Here is a 26,899-nt window from a genome sequence, read left to right on the forward strand (position 1 = left end):
GAAAAACAAAAAAACACTTAAGGTGAGCGTACATAAGCAGCTTGAAGTTTTCGCATGGCATATTTTGTGACATATCATAAAGGGATGCCAGAGCCACACTCGAAACCTGCGGTCACTTTCCCCTTATAATTTGACATTAATATGCCTAGCCATGATGCCGTACTGCTATGTATCTCCCATGGTATAATTAAGAAGGTTCAGTCATTTAATATAAGCATAAAATGCAGAGAGGCATTTTTCTGTATTTTACCTTGTCAAATATCACTGCATAGAAACCAGGTCTCCATTTCTAAAAAGGCAATGAGACATTTGGAAATGAATAATTTAAAAAAAAATTGTAATCAGCAATATTGTCCCTCTATCTTGGATTCAATTTTGTTGAAAAAACCAATTTTCCATTCATCTTTCATCATCAAAATTATTAATTTTGAGAAAAAACTTATTGTTTTATACTTAAAAGACTTTTTGACATAATAAGTACAGTACAGCCGTTTTCCTAGATCCTTTGAAGATTTACGGTATAAATTATTCCACGGTATCTCTTTAATATTTCTTTTGATTGCAAAAACTTGATAGCGACACTACCTTATCAATACAAAATTGTCTTATCTTTTCATTTGCCTTATTCGTAAACAATACACGCTAATTTTGTTTCACCTACCATACGTAAACAAATAATTACGCTTTGTTTCTAAACTTTATTTGCCATTCTGTTATATCCCCCTTCTTTCTGGCAATGGGAACGTTTTTAATTTAGATATGTGCGCAAGAAAATGAACACAAGATGGCGGGATCTTTTACATTTTCTCAACTAAACACGAATTATATTCGGATAATAATATACATTTCCGTTCATAAATAATTGATATTTATATATAAATTAAATTAAATTTATTCAATAGTTGTCGTCCATAAGATATTCAGTTCCACAAGGGAACCAGTTAAATATATGGACAAAGGAACTTAAACTATTTCACACAGTTCCTTGTAGTGAATATTTTATTTGGGAGCCATTTCATTTGTCGAGCCCGGAACGACCGGAGCGAAAATATAAAAATGTCCAACACGGGGGATACTGGTGACACTGTTCTCTCCAATGATATGAATCTGACAAATGAACGGGGAAAATTGCTAACAAATATCGAACCCATAGAAGTGGTTACCTTAATTAGTGACGAATCGGATACGGAGCCCTCACCCAAACGGAAACCTGCAGTGCCAAATGTATCTACAAACAGCAGTAGTGGTGGTGCTGGAAGTGGCAGCGTTAGCGCTACTGGCAGTGTTAAAAAATATGCCGGGGATGGTGGTGGCGAGGATTCAAATGATGGTCATCATGACGAGCGCCGTACCAGTCGCCGCATCAAACCACGAGTGGATTACACAAATAAAACAAATACAACTAATACAGATGAAAAACCATCCACACCATCTGCCGGAGGTACGGGCTCAGCTGGTCACACTTCCAATGCCAGTGTTCATAGTAATTCGGAAAAGAAATCCGATTCTCGGTCTAGAAATAAGGAATCTCTTAAAAGTCCTTTTGCCAAAGAAATCACCGATCCAAGGGAGGCTGCAGCAGCAGCTGCTGAAGCTTATAAGGAAATATTGACTGGCTTGGAGGGTGCAGCGTTTCAGTCAAGACTACCTTTTGACAAGATGACCTCAAACGAGGCCGCCTGTTTTCCAGATATCACCAAAACCGGTTTGGTGGCCCAACGTGTGTTCCTTAATATCAGAAATCGTTTGCTGCAAATGTGGATCGAAAATCCCAAACAACAGCTGATATTGGAAAATGCCCTCAAGGATATGGAACCACCGTTCGACAGTGATCCAAATTTGGTCAAGCGTATACATTCATTTCTCGAACGCCATGGTTTCATTAACTTCGGTATATTCAAACGTCTACGACCAATACCAAGCAAAAAATTGGGAAAGGTCATAGTCATAGGGGCTGGCATCTCGGGACTGGCGGCTGCTCAACAGCTGCAACAGTTTGGCATGGATGTAATTGTCTTGGAGGCCCGAGATCGTGTCGGCGGCCGTATTGCCACTTTTCGTAAAAATAATTACATTGCCGATTTGGGAGCCATGGTTGTGACCGGTGTCTGGGGCAATCCCATGACAATATTGAGCAAACAAATCGGCATGGAAATGATACCAATACGGCAAGCCTGCCCGCTGTATGGTGCTGGCGGGAAACCGGTACCCAAACACAAGGATGACATGGTGGAGAGGGAGTTTAATCGTTTGCTGGAGTCGGCCAGTTATTTGTCTCATCAGCTGGACTTTAATTATGCCGGCAATAATCCTGTTTCTTTAGGTCAGGCTCTGGAATGGATCATAAAACTGCAGGAGAAATCCGTCAAGGAAAAACAGGTCCAATACCTCAGCCAATTGTGTGAGGCACAAAAGGCCATAATTGACAATCAAACTAAGACCTCAAGGATCCTGAGCAAAATAAAGCAGTTAAAGGCCCAGCATGCCAAGTTACTGCGTAGCCGTCCGCCACGGATAGAGGGGGATAGTAACTATGCTGAACATGAGTTTGAAATACGATCCACCCACTATGAATGGTCCAAGGCCTGTAAACAATATGACGAGCTATTGAAGGAGGAGGAGTTACTCCAGAATAAACTCAAAGAGTTGGAATCTAACCCACCAAGGTATGTGTGAGGGTTAGTGGGAATGTAAAATGAGTAAAAATGTATGTATTTCTTTTTCCCTTGCAGCGATGTCTACTTATCCTCCAAAGATCGCCAAATTTTGGACTGGCATTTTGCCAATTTGGAATTCGCCAATGCCACACCGTTGTGCAATCTATCGCTGAAGCACTGGGATCAAGATGATGACTTTGAATTCATTGGCAATCACACAACTGTACGCAATGGCTATTCGTGTGTGCCCATTGCCTTGACAGAGGGCTTGGATATACGTGTCAACACTGCCGTCAAGGCGATCAAATATTTTCCCACCGGCGTTGAAATTGTGGCGGAAAATCTCAAGACCAACAATTCCTCAGTTACCTATAAGGCCGATTTGGTATTGTGTACCCTTACCTTGGGGGTGTTAAAAATTGCCACCGCAAAGGTGCAGTCGCAACAAGCCAACACGGTGAAATTCGAACCACCCCTACCCGACTGGAAACAACAGGCCATACAACGTTTGGGTTTTGGCAATCTAAACAAGGTTGTCTTGTGTTTCGATCGTATCTTTTGGGATCCAAATACGAATCTATTTGGCCATGTTGGCAGCACAACGGCCAGTCGTGGTGAACTGTTTCTCTTTTGGAGTATATCTTCATCGCCTGTGCTGTTGGCCTTGGTGGCCGGTCGATCGGCGGCCATAATGGAAAATGTATCCGATGATGTTATTGTCGGCCGTTGTATTGCCGTATTGAAGGGGATTTTTGGTAATGGTTCGGTGCCCCAGCCGAAAGAGACGGTTGTAACACGCTGGCGTGCCGATCCCTGGGCAAGGGGTTCATATAGTTTTGTATCCGTTGGATCGTCGGGAAGTGATTATGATCTCTTGGCCGCCCCAGTTATACCACCGAATGTCACTAATCCAAAACCAAATCAGGAATTGGATGAATTACCACGACTTTTCTTTGCTGGTGAACATACCATTCGCAACTATCCAGCCACGGTTCATGGTGCTTTTCTGAGTGGCCTACGGGAAGCCGGACGCATTGCGGACTATTATTTGGGTTATCCCGAGGGAACACCGCCTGACATTGGCTATTCAGTTGTGGAGGCGGCCAACACTGCCTCCGTGGGAGACACCGTAGATTTGGTGGATATTGCCCATTCAACGGACTCCTCTTCAAAGACTTCAGATGACAAATCCAATCCTGCCGATTTAAATGAGTGAAATTTATTTTCACCACTTTCATTTTACTAGTTTTAGGAGCTTTCTCGGGAGTCAGATACAGTGGAATTTGGAGGAGAATTTGGTATGAAAAAAGGTGGGGAGTGTAAAAGGGCCATTTCCGCTCTTTGGGCATGGGCTTTTCAAAGATGGTAGATTTTTTGAAAGACAAAATTAGTTTTGTTTTTGGGATCAGGGAGTCAAAAAATGAAATTTCATGGGAAAAATTAACTCGGGGTTTTACAGAATTTTTATTTGGAGAAAAAAGGGAGGGGAAAATTTAATTTGTTTTGGTATCTGAATCCCATCCTATTTTAATACTTCTATCTTACAAAATAATGGTTTTGTTGACTTTGTTATTATAGTTTTTAGTTTCCTACTTTCCAGCGAGCTCAAAATCTCGTAATATTTAGTATTCTATTATTAGTTTTTAATATCTTTTCAAATTTACATTTTTTTATCAATTATCAATAGCCATAGTCTAATGTACATAAAAAATAATAAAAACTGAAATATTTTATCAACCAAGGGGCAACGAAACTAGGTTTCGCCGTATTTTGTTTGTCCGATTTCAGGATTTGAAAGAGTGAAAAAAGGCATTTTTTGTCAAAAAAAATAGTCCCCTCCTTGGCGACATACACATATTTTTAAAGAATAATAAATAATGTACTTAAGACGTAAATAAAAATTAAAATAATGAATAACAAATTTGGTATCTTTTTTGTTAGGCCAAATATACATATATATTTTCCAAAAATATATGGCTATCTTTGCCATTGATTTAGAATTTTATGTGGGTAAATAAAATTAATACTTTATTTTAATTTCCCAACCAAGCCTTAGGCTGATAGTTATTTAAATTATAAATTTCGGGAAAAATAGTGACAAGGCGAAAAACGTGTATATTTTGTGGAAACAAAACCGCATGTGTCGTCCACTGTGACATCTGAAGCCATGATGGAACATTTCTCACCATACATTCTGCAAGTTCTTGCATATAAGAAAGGTGAGATAACCGGAAATCGGGATTTTAAAGTCTGTAAATGTGGTCCACTTTAATTACGTTTGTGAAATATTTTATGTTCTATAAATTGATTTAAAATGGTAAAAACTCATTTTTGGTGAAAGAAATGACATATATTTATTTTTTGCCATTTGTCGCAAATTCTTATTCAAGGTACACCATACACATAAGGAGAAAATATAAATTCTCTTCTCTCTCTTCAATTCTTGTTTTAATAAGTGGAACATTCAATGAGAGAAAAGGAGACAAATTCATAATAATAATAAAAATAACAACAATAATTCTTTTAAATATAAATGAGAAGGAATGAGATTGTCACTTTTTTTCGTTGCAACATGAGTTTGATGTGTTTCCCCGCCATTTCACCCAGTCATGTGTTCGATTATCGGTGTCATTGATCTCTCTCTCGATCTCCCCATTGCAGTACCGTTATCGTGTGTTATTGCGATCGCCAAACATTTATTAATTTTTTATTTTCATGTTTTTTTATTTTTTCCTTAAAAAATAACTTTTTGTTCTCCTCATAACTACTGTTTCTAAACAATTAAGAATAACGCAAGAATCATGGACAAATTACGCAAAGTTTTAAGCGGCAATGATAGTACTCCCGAAGAGGAGGGCAGCATAATTACACAGGTAAGAAAGTGTGAATATGGAAATTATACATTTACCACAGAAAAGGTCACAAATTCTAGGGGAGTGAAGCTAAAAGAATTTAATCTTATAAGAATTCGTAAATCGGAATTTATTTCTTAAATTCCTTTGTATGATGTCAATTTTTGTAAACGAACTGTTGCTGGGCAAGAGTCTTGTAGCGTTTGTGTAAACAGTCTCATGACATTCCGGTAATGACCATTATTTTCTATTTACAATTAATTACGTGCAAATTAACCGCATAATTGTATTTAGTTATTGTCATAGGTTTTAGGGGGTGTGATTCTTCTTTGAAGTCTGGAATAGGTGTGAGGTCTCAATTTTTTGAAAATTAAATGCGCAACTTCTTTAATAAAGATTAGAACAAATAGACTGGGTTGAAAAACCCCATAAACATTACAAAAAACACAATTGATAAGGCCAAAAACAATGTGAGAATATCTAATGCATTTTTTGTATAAACAACAACAACAGGATGCAATCTGGAAATGCATATAAAAACCAGCCGTCAACATCATTACCATGTCATAAAATTAGTATACATTGTATAAATAACCTTTAGATCGAAGGCCTTTTTTAGACCCTGGGTCTCTTTGGACTAAATCCGTTTCAGGATATTTGAAGTCGATCTGGCTGCCGGGTGCGCATGATAACTCTCTAATGGAGTGCCCGAATTGATTCGTAATATTATTAATAATAATAACCAAAACGATCATAAATTAACAATCCAATTCTATTCAGACTTGGCACATCTCAATATTTTCATCAACGTAAGATCTGCTATAAAGATGGTAGAGATCGGACCATTCCTTCAGGTACCTTCCACAAAAAGGGTTAAAATTTTTTAATAACTAAAATGATCATAAAATGCGACATTAACACCCGATTCCATTCATACTTGTTACATCTCAATATTTTCATCAACGCAAGGTGTGTTATAAAGATGGTAGAGATCGGACCATTCCTTCTGGTACCTTCCACACAAATGGTTAAAATTTTGAATAACCAAAACGATCATAAAACGCGAAATAAGCATCCGGTTCTCTTCAAATTACACACATCACAATATTTTTATTAAGGCAAGGTCTGGTTTGAAGATGGGATATATCGGTCCACTCCTTCAAGTACCTCCCCCACAAAGGGTCAAAATTTTGCTATCTAAGAAGCTCATAAAACGCAAAATTAACATACGATTCCATTCAGACTTGATACGTCTCAAAATATCCATCAACACAAGTTCTATTATAAAGATGGTAGAGATCGAACCATTCCTTCTTGTAACTGCCCCACATATGGTTCAAGATTTTGAAAAACAAATCGCTAAAAGAAAGCGAAATAAGCATCCAACTCTCTTCAAATCTCACACATCCAAATATTTTGCTAGCAAGATATGTTGTGAAGATGATATATAACTGCCAACCCCTTCCACTACCTCACCCACAAAGGGCCACAAGAAAATCTGAAGAAAATCTTCAGTAAACAGAATGCCTTTTAGGGGTTTGCCTTAGAACGAAGTTCTTCACAAGGTATCCTGTAAATAGAAGGGCTTCCAAAGGAGACTTATTACATCTCTTCCTTTTTATAGACAAAAGATTTTTACGGGTCTACATTAAAAAAAAAAAAAAAACGTTTCAAAGATCTTTGAAGGTATTTGTTTTTTAGGTATTTAAGATTTTTTATTTATTTATTTTTTTAATTTTTTCCAGATAAATGACATGTCAACCTTAAGCTGGTCCACACGCATTAAAGGTTTTTGCATATGCTTCGTCTTGGGCATTGTACTATCCATACTGGGCTCTGTGATGCTGTTTTTACACCTGGGCATAGTAACATTTGCTGTATTTTATACCCTGGGCAATATTATCTCAATGGCCAGGTTCGTATGCTCAAACAAAAACGAAACACCAGCGAATTAATTTTCCTTTTTTTGTTCTTTAGTACATGCTTTCTCATGGGTCCCTTTAAGCAATTCAAGAAAATGTTTTCGGATACCCGCCTAATTGCCACGTGCATTGTGATATTTTCCATAATAATGACATTGATTGCATCCATTGTGGTATGATAGCATTATTTTTTTCTCATTTTTATTTTAATTTATTAATAATTTTTTGTTTTTGCTTTTTAGTTGCACAAAGCTGGTTTAACATTGATTTTCATTATCATACAATCACTAGCCATGACCTGGTATTCACTGTCATACATTCCCTATGCCAGAGATGCGGTGAAGAAAACACTATCAGCCGTTTTGGATGTTTAAAAAGCATGAAGTTTTCCCCATTTTCTTTTTAGTATTACCTATAGTTTTCACTAATATTTTGTGTTTTTCTTTATTCCCCTGTTTTAATTATTTATTGTTTAATACATGAACAAAAAAAAAAACCCGCTTCCCCCCAACTAACAATTAACCTCTCCAATACATTGTATTATACATTAACTAGTATTAATGAGAAATTTCCGTGATATACACGGAATGGTATGTCAATTATTTTGCACATTTAGATTTATGTTAAAATCATTATCAACCTTATTGTTAATGCGTATATAACAATTCTATTTAATAGATGAAAATCCTCTCTTTATTATAAAAAAGAAATAACAAGTATATTGTAAAATACTTATAACCATTTTTGTATAATAAACAAATATTTTCAGAATAATTTGCAGATTTACAAGATATCACACAGCGGTAGTAGTAACATTTTTGCTTTTTCTGAAACATGATTTTTGGGCCATTTTCATATCGTTTTTTGACTCTTTGTGGGTGAGGTACCAGAAGGGGTTGGCAGATAAATATCATTTTCACAACAGATCTTATCTTAGCAAAAATACTTGGATGGGTGAAATTTAAATAAAGAATTGGATGCTTATATCGCTTTCTTTGAGCGTTTTTTTTTTTGTTTTTTTAATCTTGAACCCTATGTGGGGGAGTTACCAGAAAAATTGGTCCGATCTCTATAATTTTTATAACAAATTTCGTGTTGAGGGAAATATTGAGATGTGTCAAGTCTGAATGGAATCGAGAGTTGATTTTGTGTTTTATGAGCTTCGTGCATATTCAAAATGTTGACTTTTTCTCGGGGTGGTACGAAAAGGAGTGGGCCGATATATTATGTTAATAAAAGTATTGTGTTGTGTGTAATTTGAAGAGCACCGGATTCTTATTTAGGATAATATGATCGTATTGGTTATTCCAAATTTTACCCTTTGTGGAGAAGGTACAAGAAGTCCGATCTCTGCCGTCTTTACAACAAATCTTGTGTTGCTAAAAATATTGAGATTTGCCAAGTCTGAATCGAATCGGATGTTAATTTCGTGTTTTATGAGCTTCATAAATATTCAAAATTCTGACACTTTGTGGGGAAGGTACGAGAAGGAGCGGACCGATATATCCTAATTTCACACCAGACTTTGGGATAATAAAAATATAGTTTTGTGTGTAATTTGAAGAGAACCGGAGGCGTATTTCGGATTTTATGATCGTTTTTGTAATTCAAAACTTTGACCCTTTGTAGGGGAGGTACCAGAAGGAATGGCCCGATCTCTACCATCTTTATAACAGATCTTGTGTTGATGGAAATATTAAAATGTGCCAAGTCTGAATGGAATCCGATGTTTTTTTCGCTTTTTATGAGCTTCATAAATATTCAAAATGTTTACCCTTTGCGGGGGAGGTACGACAAGGGATGGGTCAATATAACCAAGTTATCTCCGAACTTAATCTAAGTTTTACAATAATATTACGATATACCAAGTTTGGATCAAATCGGATACTCCCTTAGAGAGTCATCGTGCGCACCAGCAGACAGACGGACATCTCTAGATCGACTCCAAATGTCCTGAAATGGATTTGGTCCAAAGAGAACTAGGGCCTAAAACCGTTATTGCGATGAGGCACGCAGGTTTTGGTCGTATCAAATGATATACACCTAGCCATATGGCAGATGGTATAAAAAATCAAAAAAAAAAATCTCTTTGAAAATATTTCTTTAACATTTTTTTTATATTTTGCTCCCTCTTAAATATCCAATTAATAAACACAGATTTCACGTTTGTTGTTTTCATCAATATTTAATTCCTTTTTCTGGCATTTTATTTATAAGAATATTAACAAAATAAAGAAAAAAATACATATTTCTTTTTCATTAAAATATATGTTTTTTTATGTATAGCCAACAGTTCAATCTCTTTTTCTTTTTTGTTGTTTTGTTCTCTGTCTAAGTAGTATAAATTACTTACAAAAAAAGAATTAACTTAGCCTTAACACAATGGTATAAGTTTTGTTTTTGTTTTTAAATTTCTTATAAATATTTTTTTAATTAATTTTTTATAGTTTTTATTTTGTGGTAGGGCCCTTTATTTAAGGTTTCATAATATATGAAAACATTTGAAGTTATAGGCCTGCCTGGCTGCGTGTCTGGGCAAAATTTCAATATTTATTATTTACTTAAGTTTATGTAGAACAAAGAAAACAAAACAAAATTTAATATTAACAAAGTATTTAAAAACGAAATTGCATAGAATCAATCTTTTGGGAGGAGGTGGCAGAAAAGCAAAATAAACTTAATATTAGCTAAATAAAAATTATAAGATAATAATTAGTTTAATATGAATATGTAGGTGATAGTATAACAATTTAAGATTTTGTTTTTTATTTTTTTCTAATATCAAAAATAAATTATACATTAACGGCGATTTGATTGACTGATTCGAAGAATGATCTTTTTGTTTTGTATATATAAATATGTTTTTTTTGGTGGCTGTTTACATTTGTTTATATATATTTAATAACTATTTGAAAAATTTTCTTGTGTTTTTTTTTTGCTGTGGAGGGGGTAAAGGGTTCATCTTAAGTATTAAATGTTTGCTTTTGTTTTCCATTTCATTTATGGTAATCAGTACAAATTATGGCTTAAAAAAATATATAGACATACATACATATCTATACAATTAAATATAGTACGTTAATAATGAATAAGTTAAACTTATTGAATAACTTGCATTTTCTTTATTTTATTTTTAACTAAAAACAAAATTGCTTGGTATTTTTTTGTTTAATTTTTAGGTTAAGGAGAATTTGTTGTTTTTTCTTGGTTTTCGTTTTCAGTTGTGGTTTTTTTTTGGAGGGGAGAGGTGTTTTGAAACTAAAGTCTGATGTTCTTTTATTTGGTTTTTTTTTTTTGTGGGATGGAGATGGAGTTGTTTGGTAATCATTTATTCAATCTTCTTGTCGTTGCGTTTTTGGGATTTTTTGGGCGATACTTTGCCTAGAAATAAACAAAAAACAATAAAATATAGAAACAATAAATGAGATAAGAAAATTATAATACAATTACGGATTATTTTACAAATTTATATGTTCCAATAAGGGTGGGGGGTGTTGACTAATATCGGGTGCTATATTCTATTTATAAAAGAATTTACGGCGATATTGCTTTTGGTGCGGTTTTAATTTTTTTTTTAGTCATCGTCTGTCAAGAAGAGAAGCAAGCGGTGTGGAAAAGCATGAAGTTAGGACTGCAAAGTTGGAAAAAATTCGCCTCGACTCTTAAAGACCGAAATAGTGCCTCTACGTTGTAAAGGATTTTGAAAACCCATTCAGATTAAATTTCCAATTCCATTGTATATTTTAAAAATTCATGCTAATGGCCACAAAATATCCTCGAAAAATTATTAATTTTTTTCAAGCCGCAAAATATATAAAAAATCTTCGATAACAGGCCTTTGAATATTCTCGGAAAAATATGTAAAAATGCCCCTTGAGAGATCAACAATTATTCTCGAAAAATATTAAAAAACCAAGTAAAATAGTATCAGTCGGTTTTGCCGAAATATTTATACCCCCAGCCTTGAGTTATGATTATTAAAACTACTGTTGACCCTTTTTGGGGGAGGTTCCGAAGCAGTTGGACAATTCGTATCTGACCCAAGACTGATAAAAATACTACAACGTGCCAGATTTGGACTACATCCTATACTTTGTATGAAATATTTGCAATTTTTTGGAAAATGAGGTAACAAATATAGCGGACCGAAGTATTCTATTTTTATACTTCATCTAATACAGATAAAACCGGTAGGGAAAGCTCAAAAGTCGCCGACTATATGATACCCTACACCACTATGCATATTTAGTAGAGCTCTCGTCAAAGTAAGGTTTATATTGCAATTTCTGAGCTCTATGAGATATCTGGTACAAAATATCATTATGGTAGAGTGCATATTCCGAAAGTTGGAGATTTAAACACCAAATGGGATGAAACATAAATATGGGAGCAAATTTGAAATTCTTGCTTCTGTGCTAAACTCGGTTGAATTGCGAAAATTCACTCCATTTGAGCTAATATTAGTCATTGTGCACCAACAATAGAACTGTAATCGGATAATGATATATATGGGAGCTATATCCAAATCTGAACCGATCTTGAAAAATTTTGAATCATGAATTGCTAGGCTGTATCTGATATCTGGTGCTAAATATCCGTCTTGTGGAGTGCATATTACGAATGTGAGGGACTTAAACACCAAATCGGATGAATCATGTATATATGGGAGCTGTAGCTATATCTGAACCGATTTTCATCAAATTTAAAGTACTTATTTCTATACTAAATTCGGTCGGAAGTGCCAAAATTCACACCATTTGGACTGATATTTGCCATTTGGTGAACAAGAAACCTAAAATCGGATGAAACATATATATGGGAGCTATAGCTTTATCTTAGCCGATTTTTACCAAATTTGAAATACATGTTTGTAGGCTGAATTCGGTAGGAAATGCCTAAATTCACTCCATTTGGGCCACAAAAAACCTGAAATCGGTCGTATATATATATGGGAGCTATATATAAATTTGGACCGATTTTCACCAATTGTCCTTGAGCCAAACAAATGTTATTTGGAAAATTTCATCTCAATCGAATAATAAATGCGACCTGCATTTTGTTTACAAAAATACATGACTGACGGACAGACGCACGGACGGACATGTATAAATCGACTTACATAAAGATCTTGCGTTAGCAAAAATACTTAAATGGGTGGGGGTGGTACTTGATGGAGTGGACGAATATTATTCATTTTCGCACCTGGCCTAGCACTGATGTAAATATAAGGATATGTAAAGTTGGAGCAAAATCGGATTATCCTTTCTCTTTCTGTGCAGTAAATTATTTTCTTTGAAAATGTTGACATTTTGTGGGGGGAGAAACCAAAAGGAGTGGTCCAATATTGCCCATTTCTGAACTCGATCCCTACGAGGATTATCATGCGCACCAGCCAGCCAGACAGACAGGCGGACGGACAGATGGACATCGCTAGATCGACTTCAAATGTCCTGAAACGGATTTGGTCCAAAGAGACCTAGGGTCTAAAACCGTTATTTCGATGAGGCACGTTTTTGCCGTATAAAAAAATAAAAAAAAATAATTAAATATTGACAAAAAATATCTAAAAAATCTACGTTAACGGGCCTCAAAAAATCCACCTTAAGAGACCTTCAATTATTCTCGAAAATGTTAAAAATAATCACCGTGCATCTAATAGACCTATCAGTTACCTCCAAAATATTTAAAAAAATCTTGTTAATAGGTCTTTAAATAGCGTGGGAAAAAATTTTAAAATCCAGGTTGCAAATATTACGGAAATATTACGGAAAATTATTTACAAATCAGCGTTGAAGGCCTCTTAATATCCGCGAAAAATTATTGTTTAAAATCGCATTGATAGGTTTTTAAATATCTATTATGTATAGGAGTTCTTGGAACCGTCAATCAATTGTTAATTTTGTTCATTTTTTGTTAATTTGTTTTAGTATTTAATTTTAAGTAAATCTTTTAAGATTAAGGATATTATTATTAATTCAGAGCAGTCATGTATAGAAGTTTTTGGAACCGTCCATGGCCCTATCGGCTAGGTTTCTGTACAAATTGAAAATAAATAAATAAATAATCACCGCGCATCTAATGGGCCTGTCAGTTATCTCCAAAAATATTAAAAAATCTTGTTAATTGGTCTTTAATAAGCATCGAAAAAGTATTTAAATTCTTTTTTAAAAACCACATTGATAGGCATTTAAATATCTGAAAAATCTACTTTAACAGGCCACCTTTATAGACCTGCAATTGTTCTCGAAAAATATTTAAACATAATCAACGTAATACGACTTTACATATCTACAAAAGAATATATTTAAAATGCATTTAGATGCTTGTCAGTTACCTCCAAAAAAATATTTAAAAAATTTTGTTAATAGGTCTTTAAATAACATCGAAAAATTAAAAATATCCCTTATAGGCCTCTTAATACTCTCGAAAATATCATCCAAAAAATATCCAAGAATCCAAGTTTTTAGACCTTCCCAATCTAAGTTCAAGTTTTCTTGCTTTTTGTTCTCTTCTTTATCATTTTCTCTCTTACGCATTTAAAACCGCACCAATTTTGAATTTAAATCTAGAAATGAGCTTTCTTATTCAAGGTGGGTGGGTAGTAGAAGAACATAATAGAATGGGGTGTTGGAAAATCAAAAAATATTTATACTTAAAATTCTAGAACTAGACAATTTTTATTTTAATATCATAAGGTGTGCTTTCAATATCAACATGTTTGCTAATGGTCTTATTTAACTTTCCTCGTGCATGTTCTATGATTCTAGGATGTATCATATAAATGGGACCTGGTCGGTTGGTAGTGGTGGTGGTGGTTGTGGATTTTTTTTATAGTTTTTTTTTTTTACAGAAAACAACAAATGGCAAGGATAGCATGAAAGTACACAGACAAACAAACACACAGAAAGAAAGAAAATATATAGACACATCATATCATAATGAAGTTTTGAGATTTGCATATAATTTTTGTTATAAATACAAGTACAGTTTGTTTTTGTTTTAAATTAAATATTAAAAAATGGATTGAGGGTTTGGGGAAGTTGTATGTGAAATTAATATAAATTAAATTATTACCAATTTGATGTAAAATCCAAATCAAAAGTTAAGATATTAAAGAAAACTTTAAAAAACGAAATACACAAAAGAAATAGAAGTTTAATTTTTGGTTTTTCCAAAAAAACACAAAGAACGGCACCATTTATATGTTTCATTACTGGCCACAACTTACCTTTTGATTCTTTGCTCTCTTGCGATTTAAGCTTTTTAACAGGAGATGGTTGATTTTTACTGGTTTTGCGTTTGTCCATCATGCGCTGCAAGAGGGGGAAAGCCGGAAGGAAACATGTTAGTTATTTGCATTAATTATGTAGGACATTGTTAAGAACTCAAAAAACAATAACAACAACCTACCTGCCATAATATACAGCCATACACAAATGCCACCGATATTAAAACTTGTACCGTCAGCCAAATAACAATGTTTATGGCTTGCGTGCGTTCAAACAGTTCTTTGCCATTTTTAATGCATAAAATTGCCTCGGATACCATGATGGCACCATACACCCAACATTGGGTGCCAACACGTTTACAGCGGGTATCCGTCACATAGGTGTAGTATTGCCTGAAAGAACGTGTTACAGTTAGTAATAATTAAATGTTTTTTTTTTTTAATACCCATAAACCTACCTAACAGATGGGGCCACAAATAGGCCCACAAACACCAAACGGCCAATGACAATATAATGATCTGGTGGCATTTCGAATATGTGCTTTAGGAAGAATGTGTTCAGTTCAGTTACCTTTCAAAAGGAAAAGAATATAAACAATATTAAAAAATATTCTAAAAAAAGACTCACTTCAACTCACCTGCCAAAATATCACCAACTGTATAACAGCTGCAAAACGCATAGCAGTCGACTTGGGATCCAACCATCTAATGGCTGTCCAACTTTCTGGGGTGAATTGTAGAACGGCACGTTTTATCTTACCACTCGTCGATGAGATATCCTTGATGCTGGCCCATTTGTATTCACGCATTTCCAACATTTTACAGATTTTCAAACCGACCCATATACCCAAACCGTTGCATATTAAAACATCCAAGATCAGGGCATCCCACCAACATTCCACAAAATTAGGCAATAAATGAGCAAAGGTAATCTCGGTGATTTCCCACATAATTGAGATGGCCCACAGAATACCCATGTGACGTATCAGTACAGCCTTAAAGGCCCAGCCCAAGAAATGACCCCAGGCGAAAACATCCAAATGACCTTTGACTCGCTCAAAGGAGACATCGGAACAGTTGACACCATATTCCTGCAAGTAACAAGACAAGTATTTAAATGTTTTTTTTTTTTTTTTTTTTTTTTTTTTTTTTGTTAAATTAAATATTCTGATCAGAATACCTACCTTATCCATATTAATATGGAAATCTTTTAATTTCGGATCCAGCCAATAGAAAATATTCATTATAGTCTTGTGATTTTGGAACATTAGAAATTGCAAGGCCATTAAATAAAGCACTGAACAACCAAAGAGTATACGCCATACGGCCGGATGCGGCCGTGTAAAGGGACCATTGGGAAATGCCAGCACCGAAATGATTAGGAAAAAGAATACCACGCACAATATGCCAGACCAAATGTTTTCTTCGAAATTACCTTCGTCCCTGGAAGGATGAAAAAGGAGGAGAAAATTTAAAATTATTTCAAAATGGACTTAAACATTAAAAAAATGTTTTTTGATAAATAAATAAATAAAGGGAAATCCAAAAAATTTAAAATCAGTGGCGTTTTTTGAAACGAAAAAAAAAGAAACAGTTTTGTTTTTATACTCTCAGACCTATGGCTAGAGAGGGCATGTATCATTTGATACGACCAAAACGTGGCTCATCGCAATAACGGTTTTAGACCCTAGGTCTCTTTGGACGAAATACATTTCAGGACATTTGTAGTCAATGTAGCGTTGTCCGTCCGTCCATCTGGCTGGCTGATGCATACGATAACTCTCGAATGAAGTATCCGATTTAACCCAAACTTGGTACATCGTAATATTATTGTCAAACTTAGATCGAGTTCGGAGATGGGCAGTAACGGGCCACTCCTTCTGGTACCTCTCCCACAAAATCTCAACATTTTCAAAGAAAATAATTTACTGCACTGAAAGAGAAAGCATAATCCGATTTCGCTCAAACTTTGCATATCCTAATATTTGCATCAATGCTTGGTCAGGTGCCAAAATGGACAATATCGGTCCACTCCATCAAGTACCTCCCTCACAAACGGTTAATATTTTGAATAACCAAAACGATCATAAAATCCGTAGTAAGCATCCGGTCCTCTTCAAATTACACACATCACAATATTTTCATTAACCCAAGTTGTGGTGTGAAATTGGGATATATCGGTCCAATCCTTCTTGTACCACCCCCACATAGGATCAGAATTTTGAATGTCCATGAAGCTCATAAACGCGAAAATAACATGCGATTCCATTCAGACTTGATAAATCTCAATATTTCCATCAACACAAGATCTGTTATACAGAAGGTAGAGACCCTTCTGGTACCTTACCCACAAACGGTCACAATGTACATTACTTTTGTCTGGCATAACTTGCGAAACAAGTCGGAAATTCTATACAACTTGCTATATCTATATATTTTCCTTAATCAGAAATCTAATATAAATATGTAATTTATCTAAATTCCGATGATTTCGCATAAATTTGGATATAAATGTTGGATTTACTTCAAATTTTGCACATACCAATATTTCAATCTGTGTGTATTTTATCTGTTACCTGATGCATTTTTTACATTTTCCCACTGTGCCAACTGCTTCGGAACCTCTCCCATAAAGGGTCAACAGTTTGAATAATCATAACTCAAAGCTGGGGGTATAAATCTGTCGACAAAACCGACTGATACTATTTTACGTCCAAAATGATTATCATCAATTGTTTTACAGTAAATATTTCAGCCTTAAAGTATGCTTTACAAATAGGCCTGTTTTTTGCAATGGCAGACAGGGTGACACATAGATTTAAAGATGTAGCAATAAATTGCAAGATTTTTATTACTGCTGAGAGAGATAGAGCTCTTTAAAAAAAAGATATAAATCATAAGGATAGGAGACCCGAAATGCTAAAACTTTCATGCCTTGGAAATCTGTGGCTTGATTTCCTAACTCCAGTTCTAGAAAAAGATACCAGTCATGCATAAGTAGTTTAGTTTAGAGGACGTGCAGTTACAGGTGAGATTCTAACTCCCTCACTCGGAAACCTATCGGTCCATTGTGATCATCCTGCGTTCAAATAAGAAAAGAAAGAAGGAGTTAAGAAGGGTTAAACGGTGATATTTCTATGTAAAGAGAAGTAGAAAAAATGGAGAAAAAGCATCGAAAAAAAGTGATGACACCGCGAAGAGCTGTTTCTACAGACTTTCCTTTTATAGAAGCGTACTGCGAGAGTTGCTCACCAGTAGACCATCTATAAATTATATCTTCTAAAAAAATATTTTATTTAAAAATTATATTTTATATAAATCTTTTTTTTATAAATCTTCTTTCTATAAATCTTTTCTTCTCCTTCTCCCTATCCCCAAAATGTTCACCCTTTGTGTGAAAGGTACCAGAAGAAGTGGAGCGATCTTGTGCTAATAAAAATATAGAAAATTGTGAAATTTGAAGAAAATCGGGTATTTATTTTGGATTTTATCCCCCGGCCTTGTGGGGGAGGTAACAGAGGGAGTGGAGCGAATTATTTCATATTCACACCCGATCTTGTGTTGATAAAAATATTGGGATGTGCCTCGTTTGAAAGAGATCTGATTGTTATTTCGCGTTTTGTGAGCTTCTCGTTGCTCACCGTTCAAATATCCAGGTTAATTTAAAATTTCAAGGGTCTTTATAAGGTCTTTATAAGAAAGAATGATAGACCAATTGGTCTATAGTCTATCGGAGTGTTGTGTGACTTGGCTTAAAAGCTATAGGTGTATAAGTCACTCTATCCTCTCTATACTGTTGAGATATAGGTGAGAGATAAAAACAAGCCTTATATATCGTTTCCAGGATAATATTGTAATACAAGCGATGAGGGATTTGCAACATCGCTGATATAACACCATCTGATCCAGGTGATTTATAAGCCTGAAAGGTATCAATCGCCCACTTGAATTTGTGAGTAAAGTAATTACTTTCTATGCTTAACCCTCGCAAGTTATGGAACAGATATATGACAAAAATGTCAATTCTTGATGGGAACAATAGTCAAAATCATCTCTAGGTCAGGGCAAAGTTCAGCACCCCATCATATAATGACCAGGGTTTGCATTGCTTATCCATAGTGCAATTCATCACTGGATATATTAATTATCCTATCGTGTTCGTTTTAGACATTGATAAAAACTGAAGTTTCACTGAATATAATTCCCGCCCGTATTGAAAAGGATTACTTTCTTTTAGAAAATATCCCTTTTTTTGTTAAGGCTAACTTATCATTCGTTTTACTCTTTAGTATCATAATTTATATTTTTTTTGCCGATAATATTTCATTGTACATAGACCGGTTTCTTTTTGCGTTTAACACAACGTTCCTATTTCAGGCACGACGAAGCATTGAAATCTTTTAATAGAAAAAAAAATAATAAAAGAAAATACTTAAATAAGAACAAAAAAATGTGAATGCCTAGCAATTGCTGGGCAAAGTAAAAAGACAAAACAAAACGAAATGAATACGTCACATGAAAAAGAAAAAAAAAATCGCGTGATTCTCAACGGCATGGGGGGATAATCCAAAGTCTGACACTCGACACAGTAACCATTCATCTTAAAATTGATGATTATGCATAATCAGTATTGGTATCAGATGATTTTTTTTCTCAGCCGGATCCCCCTTTAAAACAATTATTGTTATCAAATTGTCTTATCTCTGGGAGGTCTAATACAAAATATTCAATATGAAGATAAGGTTTCCATGTTGACATTTGACCACTGACGGCCGCGTGCAAAGGCGGATCTATAATTTTGGTTCGAAAAGGGGTTTAAACACATGTTTTTGGAATCAGAAAAGAATGACAAGTGATAAGATTGTGATAACGTAAGAAAACATTGACATTTTTAAAACACTGGTAATTTGAGTACAAATATTTTAAAGATTAATTCGATTTTTTGGTACAAGCTACACAAAATAAGATTTTTTTTTTTGGATGCCTTGTTATGAATTTCCTTATCGAGATAATTTCCCAAGTCTCATTGAGATTAATGATTCTAATTTCACAATTAGCCATTATTTCCTATATAGGCCCCTATATTTTGTATTTAATACTTATTACATCCCCCCTCTTCGACCATTTTTTTCATTAATAATAAAACAATACAAATAGATCCGGAATAAAAAAATCGCCAACTTCCAAAGAAAACCCGCAGCTGAACAAATAAACGCTTTAAAAAGACATGAAGTGGGGGGTCAATAACCTTATCTGCTGTTGTGATGAAAGTGAAAACTGTGAATAATAATATTCTTAAGTGGATAGAAGGCCTGGCAAAGAAATTACCAATGAAACTGAAAGTCATGTATTTGAAAAAGTAAATTTTGAAGAAATATGAGGTAGGGTGTCTGCAGGCATTTCACGAAAAAAAATATTTGAAAATTATGTTATATTTGAAAATTATATTTTAATAAATTATTTACTTCTAGCTATACATTTGTTCTTCTACTTCTCCCTATCCCCAAAATGTTCAAACTTTGTGTGGAAGGTACCAGAAGAAGTGGAGCGATCTTGTTCTAATAAAAATATAGGAAATTGTGAAATTTGTAGAAAATTGGGTATTTATTTTGCATTTTATCCCCCCGAGTTGTGGGAGAGGTAACAGAGGGAGTGAAGCGATTTATTCCATCTTCACACCAGATCATGTGTTGATAGAATTACAGAGATCGGATTGTTATTTCGCGTTTTATCGGTTTCGTGGTTATTCAAAATTTTTGACCCCTTGTGGGGAAGGTACCAGATCGGGCTCTCACATCATATTTTATAAGAAGTTATAATAATTTTAAATAGTAAGATATTGTCCATTTTTGCAACTGATTTAGAACTGACGTAAATATTAGGATTTGCAAAGTTGGATCAAAATCGGATTATTGCTTCTCTTTCTGTACAGAAAATATATTAATTTTGAAAATTTTTGGGGAGGTACCAGAAGGAGTGGGCCGAACTCGATCTAAGTTTGACAAAAATATTACGATGTACTAAGTTTGGGGCAAATCGGATACTCCCTTCGAGACTTATAGTGAGCATCCTTAGATCGATTTGAAATATCCTGATTATGATTTGGTCCAAATAGAGCTAGGGCCTAAAACCGCTATTTCGATGAGGCATGTTTTCGTCGTATCAAATGATACATGCTCTTGGTAGCCATATGGCTAAGGGTATACAAATCCGCGTTTATAGAACTTAAAGAAAATGGAAAAAGCCTTGTTTCGGAATAATGTTTAAAAATTCCTTTTTATGGGCCTCGAAGTATATTCAGAATTAAATTTAAAAAATCCACGTTAATATGCCTTGAAATATCTTCAGAAAAATATTTTAAAAGTCCACATTAATAGGCCTCGAAATATCTTCAGAAAAATATTTAAAAAATCCACGTTTATGGGCCTCGAAATATCTTCAAAAAATATTTAAAAAATCCACGTTTATGGGCCTCGAAATATCTTCAAAAAATATTTAAAAAATCCACGTTTATGGGCCTCGAAATATCTTCAGAAAAATATTTTAAAAATCCAGGTTAATGTGCCTTGATATATCTTCAAAAAACTTTATAAAAATCCACGTTTATGGGCTGCTAAATATTTTCAGAAAAATATTTTAAAAATCCACGTTTATGGGCTACAAAAAAAAATCAAATATCTTCAAAAAAATGTTTTAAAAATCCACGTTTATGGGCTACAAAAAAAATCAAATATCTTCAAAAAAATATTTTAAAAATCCACGTTTATGGGCTATGAAATATCTTCAAAAAAATATTTTAAAAATCAACGTTTATGGGCTACGAAATATCTTCAAAAAATATTTTAAAAATCAACGTTTATGGGCTACGAAATATCTTCAAAAAATATTTTAAAAATCCACGTTTATCGGCTACGAAATATCTTCAAAAAAATATTTTAAAAATCCACATTTATGGGCTACGAAATATCTTCAAAAAATATGTTTTCAAAAAATGTTTAGAAAATGGAAATTTATGAGCCAAAAAAAATATTTAAAAATAAATTAAAAATCCACGATTTGGGCGGTGAAAAAAATGTTTAAAAAATCCACGACTATGGACCTCGAAAAATATTTAAAAAAATCGACGATTATGGAAATCGAAACATTTTCGGAAAAATGTGGACTATATGGAATATGAACCTTAAAATATCAAAAAAATATTTTAAAAATCCTCTATTATGGGCCTCAAAAATTATTTAAAAATCCACATTCATGGGCCTCGAAATATCTTGAGAAAAACATTTTAAAAATCCACGTTAATGTGCTTTGAATTATATTCAAAAAACTTTATAAAAATTCACGTTTATGGGCTGCGAAATATTTTCGGAAAAATATTTAAAAAATGGAAATTTACCTTTAAAATAATTAAAAAAAATATATTTAAAAATTCACGCTTATGGGCTACGAACAAATATTTTAAAATATCCACGATTAAAGACCCCGAAATATCTTCGAAAAAAACTATTTAAAAAAATCTACGATTATTGACCTAGAAATATCTTCGAAAACAAATATTTTTAAAAAAATCCATGTTATAGGCCTTCATATAATTTCCTAAAATATTAAAAAAAAAGATTAAAAAGCATTCAAAAATGTTCCAAAATATAATTGAAAATTCCACCTTTATAGGCTTCAAAATGTAATTGAAAATCCACTTTTTCACTCTTCGTTTCTATTTTATAGGCCTCCAAATATATTTCAAAAAATATTGAAAAATCCACCTTAAAATATATTCCATAAAATAATTAATAAATTCACCTCTATAGGCCTCAATTTTCTTTTTCAAAATTCGAAAAAAAAAAATAATTTTGGAAGCATTAAAAAAAAATAAAAAGTCATCCTTTATAGGCTTCAAAATATATATTTAAAAAGTAATCGAAAAAACCAACTTTTCCACGTTTCGATTCTATTTTAAAGGATCTCCAAATATATTCCATAAAATATAATTAAAAAGTTAACCTTAAAAGTAACCCCTAAAATATTCCAAAAAATAACTGATAAATCTCAAAATAATTATCACAAACTAATTAGAAAACCCAGTTTAGTTTAAAATTCCATATTTCCTTCCACTTTCTTCCTTTAAACCCCATCCTGTCTATGCTTTGCTTTTCTATGGGATTGTGAGTCTCACAAAGAAATCTGTTTGTCATATGTGGACGATGCCGCCTACCCACAATTCTCTACCCGTATCTGACAATCACAAAGAACCACCTCAAGATCCACATGGAGTGTAAAAAAAAACTACAAAGATTTTCAATTCCATGACAACAAAAACAACTAGAATTAAAACACACAACGGCGAGACTTGAAATGAGAAATGTCACTTCTTCATGTTCTCCCGCACCCCTCACAGAGTGTTTTGCTTCCACATTTGTTTCTAAAGGTTGGCTAGCTTGCTGGCTGCCTATAACGCCTGATAATCAATACGTAACGTGGTGATGATGAAGGTTGATATCGTTTTGTTTTTGGGGAGCACACACAGGCACAAAACAAAGCAATTAACGCAGTGCAATGAGTGTCAATAAATTACAACAACACGGATTCATCTGAGGAATATTATATAAAAATCGGATTGGATTGGATTTTGTTTGAGAAAAAAAAAAAAACGTGAAACAACTTACGCATCCATTTTAGATACTCCTGGAATGTATGCAAAAGCATTGGCCAAAACTATAAATGCAACTTGATTTCAATTTTGTTTGCTTTGTTTTTTGTGTTGATTTGTTTGCCTTAGAGAAAATTTTCTTGTGTTGTTGCTGCTGCTGACCCGTTCAACTTTTGATCATTTGTATTGTTAAAAATAGTAACCATAGTACGATATTTAGTAACATTATTTCAAGATTGCTCTTAACTATAAATATATATGTATGTATATTATCGAGGCAAAATGGTAGACGACAATGAAGACTTTTTTGTTTTGTTTAACTTTTTTGTTAGAATTTTGATTTGAGACTATTTTCGATTTTTTTTATAGGAAGTGAATTGAATTTGTTTAAATTGTATGCTGTTTCACGCGTTGTTGAACAGCTAACTAAAAAGAAATGACACAATTTTGTCAATGGCCAAAGAAAGGAAGTATGCCAAAGAAGAAACTACATGAATTTTAGCGACCTTTTTCACATGGGGAGCCACCACACATAGAACAACAAACAGTTAAAAGCAGGAGAAATAGGGGTAGGTGCAAAAACAAAAAAATAAAAAAAAGACATTGAATACGCTAAAGCGTAGATGGCGAAGGGGGAGAAGGAAAGGAAGATGAAATGTCTTTAAAAAAATCAAGACTGAAGGTTCCACGATTACAAAATATAGTTTTAAAAAATCTGCAAATAGTCCAGGAGGTTACCTTCGAGAAATAATTAAAAAAAGTCCAAAAAATTTATGGGAGGACCTTTAAAAATTCCTAGAACATACTTAGGAGGGCCTATCAACAATTCATAAACATTTATAAACAATTCATAAACATAGCATTAGCAATAACAAATTTGCTGCAACAATAGACCCGAAGATGACCTTCGAGAAATAATTAAAAAAAGTCCAAAAAATCTTTAGGAGGACCTTTAAATATTCCTAGAACGTACTTAGGAGGGCCTATTAACAATTCATAAAAATTTAGCAATAACAGATTTACTTTGAAAAATTGCACAATCAAACCAATTGAATATATTCTTAAGTTATTTTCTAAAGGTCTCTAGAGCTTCACATCGATACCCACACATTACCTTGGTTTGTCTTACAAGGACTGGATGTATTCCAGGCATTAACGGAGAGGAAAACATGTATACCGTCGTACTCAGGGCCCCTAGGGGTACCTGTGGCATAATTTTCAAGCACCGAAAATGATTTAAGAATGTATGTTGTTGTGTTTTTCAAATCTGAATAAAAAAATTTCGATATGTACAGGGTGAGATGAAAAAACTACAACCAAAATGAAAATGTGCACCTTCGGCTGGCCACCAGAACTCAAGCACCGGCCATGGTGATGGTGCGGGTCACCATAACAGCCGTTGGTCGCCCTAAGCTCGTATTAATCCACCGTGGCATCAGAACAAATGCCGAATATTATCGCGAAAATATTCTGTGGGGTGTACTAAAGCCTTGGGCACGCCAAAATTTTGGCTGCAGACCTTGGACATTTCAACAGGACTCAGCACTTTCGCACTCAGCACGCGCCTCTCAAGAATGGTTACAAAACAAGGTTCCTCGCTTCATTTCCAGCGCACAATGGCCACCAAAATCTCCGGATACCAATCCTGAGGACTATTATGTCTGGAGTATTTTTGAAAGCAAGGTTGGCACTAAAATATACCAAACTGTCGATCACCTCAAACAAGCGCTTCGCCGGGAATGGGCCAAAATACCTCAGAGCAACATTCGGGCAGCGTGTGACGGTTTCATTGGCCGTTTGAAGGCCATAATTCGTGTCAATAGTGACCAATTCAAACAAATCTAAACTTATTCTAAAATTTGATGCTATTTCCGACATTTTTTGCTTTTATTCAATAAAAGTTTAAAAAAAATATTTCAAATTTTTTGCAAATTTTTAACCTTTTAACCTAGAAATTCATCATAATTTTAAATTCTTCCAGTACGAAATTTCCTTTTAAGAACAAGGCTTTCTTTGGAATGTATGTTGTGATGTTTTTCAAATCTGGAAGAAACATTTCCATATGTATTGAAATATTTCAAAATTTTTGCAAATTTTTAACCTCAAAGGTCTAGAAATTCCTCTTAATTTAAATTTTTTTCAGGACGAAATTTTCTTTAAGAAATTGTTTTCTTTGGAATGTATGCTGTGGTGTTATTCAAATCTGAAAAAAATGAAATGTATTAAAATATTTCAATTTTTTTTTCAAAACTTTAACCACAAAGCTCTAGAAATTCCTCTTGATTTTAAAATTCTATCAGTACGCAATTCCCTTTTTTCGAAGCCACCCTTCTGACTCAAAACAATCTTGACTACGCCCCTGTTTTAGGAAATATTATTTTTGCAGTTTTAGCATATGCGCATTGTTCCGCTTCATTTTGGTTTTGAAATCATACCTATCCTATGATGAATAGGTGAAGAGTAGCATGCAAAAAGGGGGGCGGGTGAAGGTGAGCAAAACGGAAAATGTAAGTAAAGAAAGAGCGTGTGTTCTATTGCATTATTTGTTTTGATTATTAAAATTCCAAACCAAGCACCAGCATTATTCCCTAAGGATGATGGCTAATGCTCCCCTAAAACCTTCCCTTGGAATGAGTCAGAATAAAATACGTGGTTTCTTTCCTGTAAAACCCTTAAATACAAACTAAAGACAAATAATTATAACTTAATTTAATTAAACGAAATAAAAACTCACCGGACAAAGGCAAAATACATGACAGCCAAAACGGATACAGCCAGGAGGGTAATTGTGTGGGGTTTGTAGAAGAAATCCAATGAGATATCATCGACAGGTCGCTCATTGACCACCAAAAAAGTTTCGGCAATTTCTTCTGGTTTGGGTTTCACATTATTGCCCGTGGTCGTTGACGCCGCAGCACGTGTTTTTGTTGGAGTTGTGGGAGCACTGGAGGCTCCAGATTTGACTGTTGATGATTGATTCATATCGTTGGTCTCCGCTGTGGCGGTGGCGGCAGTATCCGGACTACCACGTGAACTTGAGCGCTTTTTCATAATGCAACACTTGTTTTAAATACAGAGTTCAGTAAATATTTGCATTTACTCTCGTATGAAATTAGCGCACAAAATCCGAAAAGGGGGAGGAGAGTTGCGCAACAACCACCTTCAATGAACAATTTTTTTTTTAATTAACTTGACAGTAATGAAAGAACGAAAAGTAAAGAGAGCGTTTCTTCCTTCCTATTTTCTACGACGAAATGTAAGTAATCAAGAATGTTTATGTTCTGGGCGGCACACAACACCTACTTGACGAGCGACAACACTTGTTGGAATCTTCAAATTGAATCCTTAATTCATAATATCATTTTTCAATAGTTTTTGGCGGTGGGGAAATTGACCGACAGAGCACAACACTTCTTTTTGCGAGAAATGCCGGAAAATATAATGATCATCAGATGAGAAGAGTGGAGCTAGGTCGATTTTCTAGCCAAATCGATGAGAAGGCAAAATCGATTTATATCAACTACTATCGACTACTTTGTCGATATTTTAATGACTGAACATTATAGAAGGTTTATACAGTTATTTAAAGCTACAAA

At 34.2% G+C, this 26,899-nt stretch overlaps 3 protein-coding genes across 4 annotated transcripts; 2 read left to right on the forward strand and 1 right to left on the reverse strand.

The window, feature by feature from the left end:
• The first annotated feature begins 976 nt into the window (after positions 1 to 976).
• On the forward strand, positions 977 to 4,482 carry LOC101897898 (possible lysine-specific histone demethylase 1). The gene is made up of 2 exons (XM_005177613.4): positions 977 to 2,666; positions 2,733 to 4,482. The coding sequence occupies exons 1-2, from the start codon at positions 1,057 to 1,059 to the stop codon at positions 3,871 to 3,873; spliced, it is 2,751 nt and encodes a 916-aa protein (XP_005177670.2). The 5' UTR covers positions 977 to 1,056; the 3' UTR covers positions 3,874 to 4,482.
• Positions 4,483 to 5,339: 857 nt separating this feature from the next.
• Positions 5,340 to 7,876, forward strand: LOC101896686 (vesicle transport protein SFT2A). The gene is made up of 4 exons (XM_005177607.4): positions 5,340 to 5,530; positions 7,255 to 7,424; positions 7,487 to 7,604; positions 7,674 to 7,876. The coding sequence occupies exons 1-4, from the start codon at positions 5,459 to 5,461 to the stop codon at positions 7,803 to 7,805; spliced, it is 492 nt and encodes a 163-aa protein (XP_005177664.1). The 5' UTR covers positions 5,340 to 5,458; the 3' UTR covers positions 7,806 to 7,876.
• Positions 7,877 to 9,679: 1,803 nt separating this feature from the next.
• Positions 9,680 to 26,749, reverse strand: LOC101896380 (phosphatidylserine synthase). Of its 2 annotated transcripts, XM_005177605.4 has the most exons (8): positions 26,038 to 26,749; positions 15,844 to 16,102; positions 15,298 to 15,750; positions 15,118 to 15,230; positions 14,842 to 15,052; positions 14,660 to 14,744; positions 14,506 to 14,551; positions 9,680 to 10,812 (listed from the first exon to the last, which is right to left on the reverse strand). In XM_005177605.4, the coding sequence occupies exons 1-8, from the start codon at positions 26,352 to 26,354 to the stop codon at positions 10,764 to 10,766; spliced, it is 1,533 nt and encodes a 510-aa protein (XP_005177662.2). In that variant the 5' UTR covers positions 26,355 to 26,749; the 3' UTR covers positions 9,680 to 10,763. The 2 variants fall into 2 exon arrangements, with proteins under 2 accessions (XP_005177662.2, XP_005177663.2); XM_005177606.4 differs by lacking the exon at positions 14,506 to 14,551 and having other exon boundaries at positions 26,038 to 26,748.
• Positions 26,750 to 26,899: the final 150 nt, after the last annotated feature.

The sequence above is a fragment of the Musca domestica genome, unplaced genomic scaffold, assembly GCF_030504385.1.
Source record: "Musca domestica strain aabys unplaced genomic scaffold, Musca_domestica.polishedcontigs.V.1.1 189, whole genome shotgun sequence".
In the NCBI taxonomy this organism is placed as follows: Eukaryota; Metazoa; Arthropoda; class Insecta; order Diptera; family Muscidae; genus Musca; species Musca domestica.

What these genes read in the sequence shown, in the direction of transcription:
- LOC101896380 (XM_005177605.4), bottom strand. Translation starts at nt 26,354, where the DNA reads ATGAAAAAGCGCTCAAGTTCACGTGGTAGTCCGGATACTGCCGCCACC. An exon ending in TCCATATTAATATGGATAAG is followed by an intron (nt 15,751 to 15,843) that starts GTAGGTATTCTG and finishes TGTTACTTGCAG; the next exon opens with GAATATGGTGTCAACTGTTC. An exon ending in TTGGATTTTACATCAAATTG is followed by an intron (nt 10,813 to 14,505) that starts GTAATAATTTAA and finishes GTTTATTTCTAG; the next exon opens with GCAAAGTATCGCCCAAAAAA.
- LOC101897898 (XM_005177613.4), top strand. Translation starts at nt 1,057, where the DNA reads ATGTCCAACACGGGGGATACTGGTGACACTGTTCTCTCCAATGATATG. An exon ending in TTGGAATCTAACCCACCAAG is followed by an intron (nt 2,667 to 2,732) that starts GTATGTGTGAGG and finishes TTTCCCTTGCAG; the next exon opens with CGATGTCTACTTATCCTCCA.
- LOC101896686 (XM_005177607.4), top strand. Translation starts at nt 5,459, where the DNA reads ATGGACAAATTACGCAAAGTTTTAAGCGGCAATGATAGTACTCCCGAA. An exon ending in AGGGCAGCATAATTACACAG is followed by an intron (nt 5,531 to 7,254) that starts GTAAGAAAGTGT and finishes AATTTTTTCCAG; the next exon opens with ATAAATGACATGTCAACCTT. An exon ending in AATATTATCTCAATGGCCAG is followed by an intron (nt 7,425 to 7,486) that starts GTTCGTATGCTC and finishes TTTGTTCTTTAG; the next exon opens with TACATGCTTTCTCATGGGTC.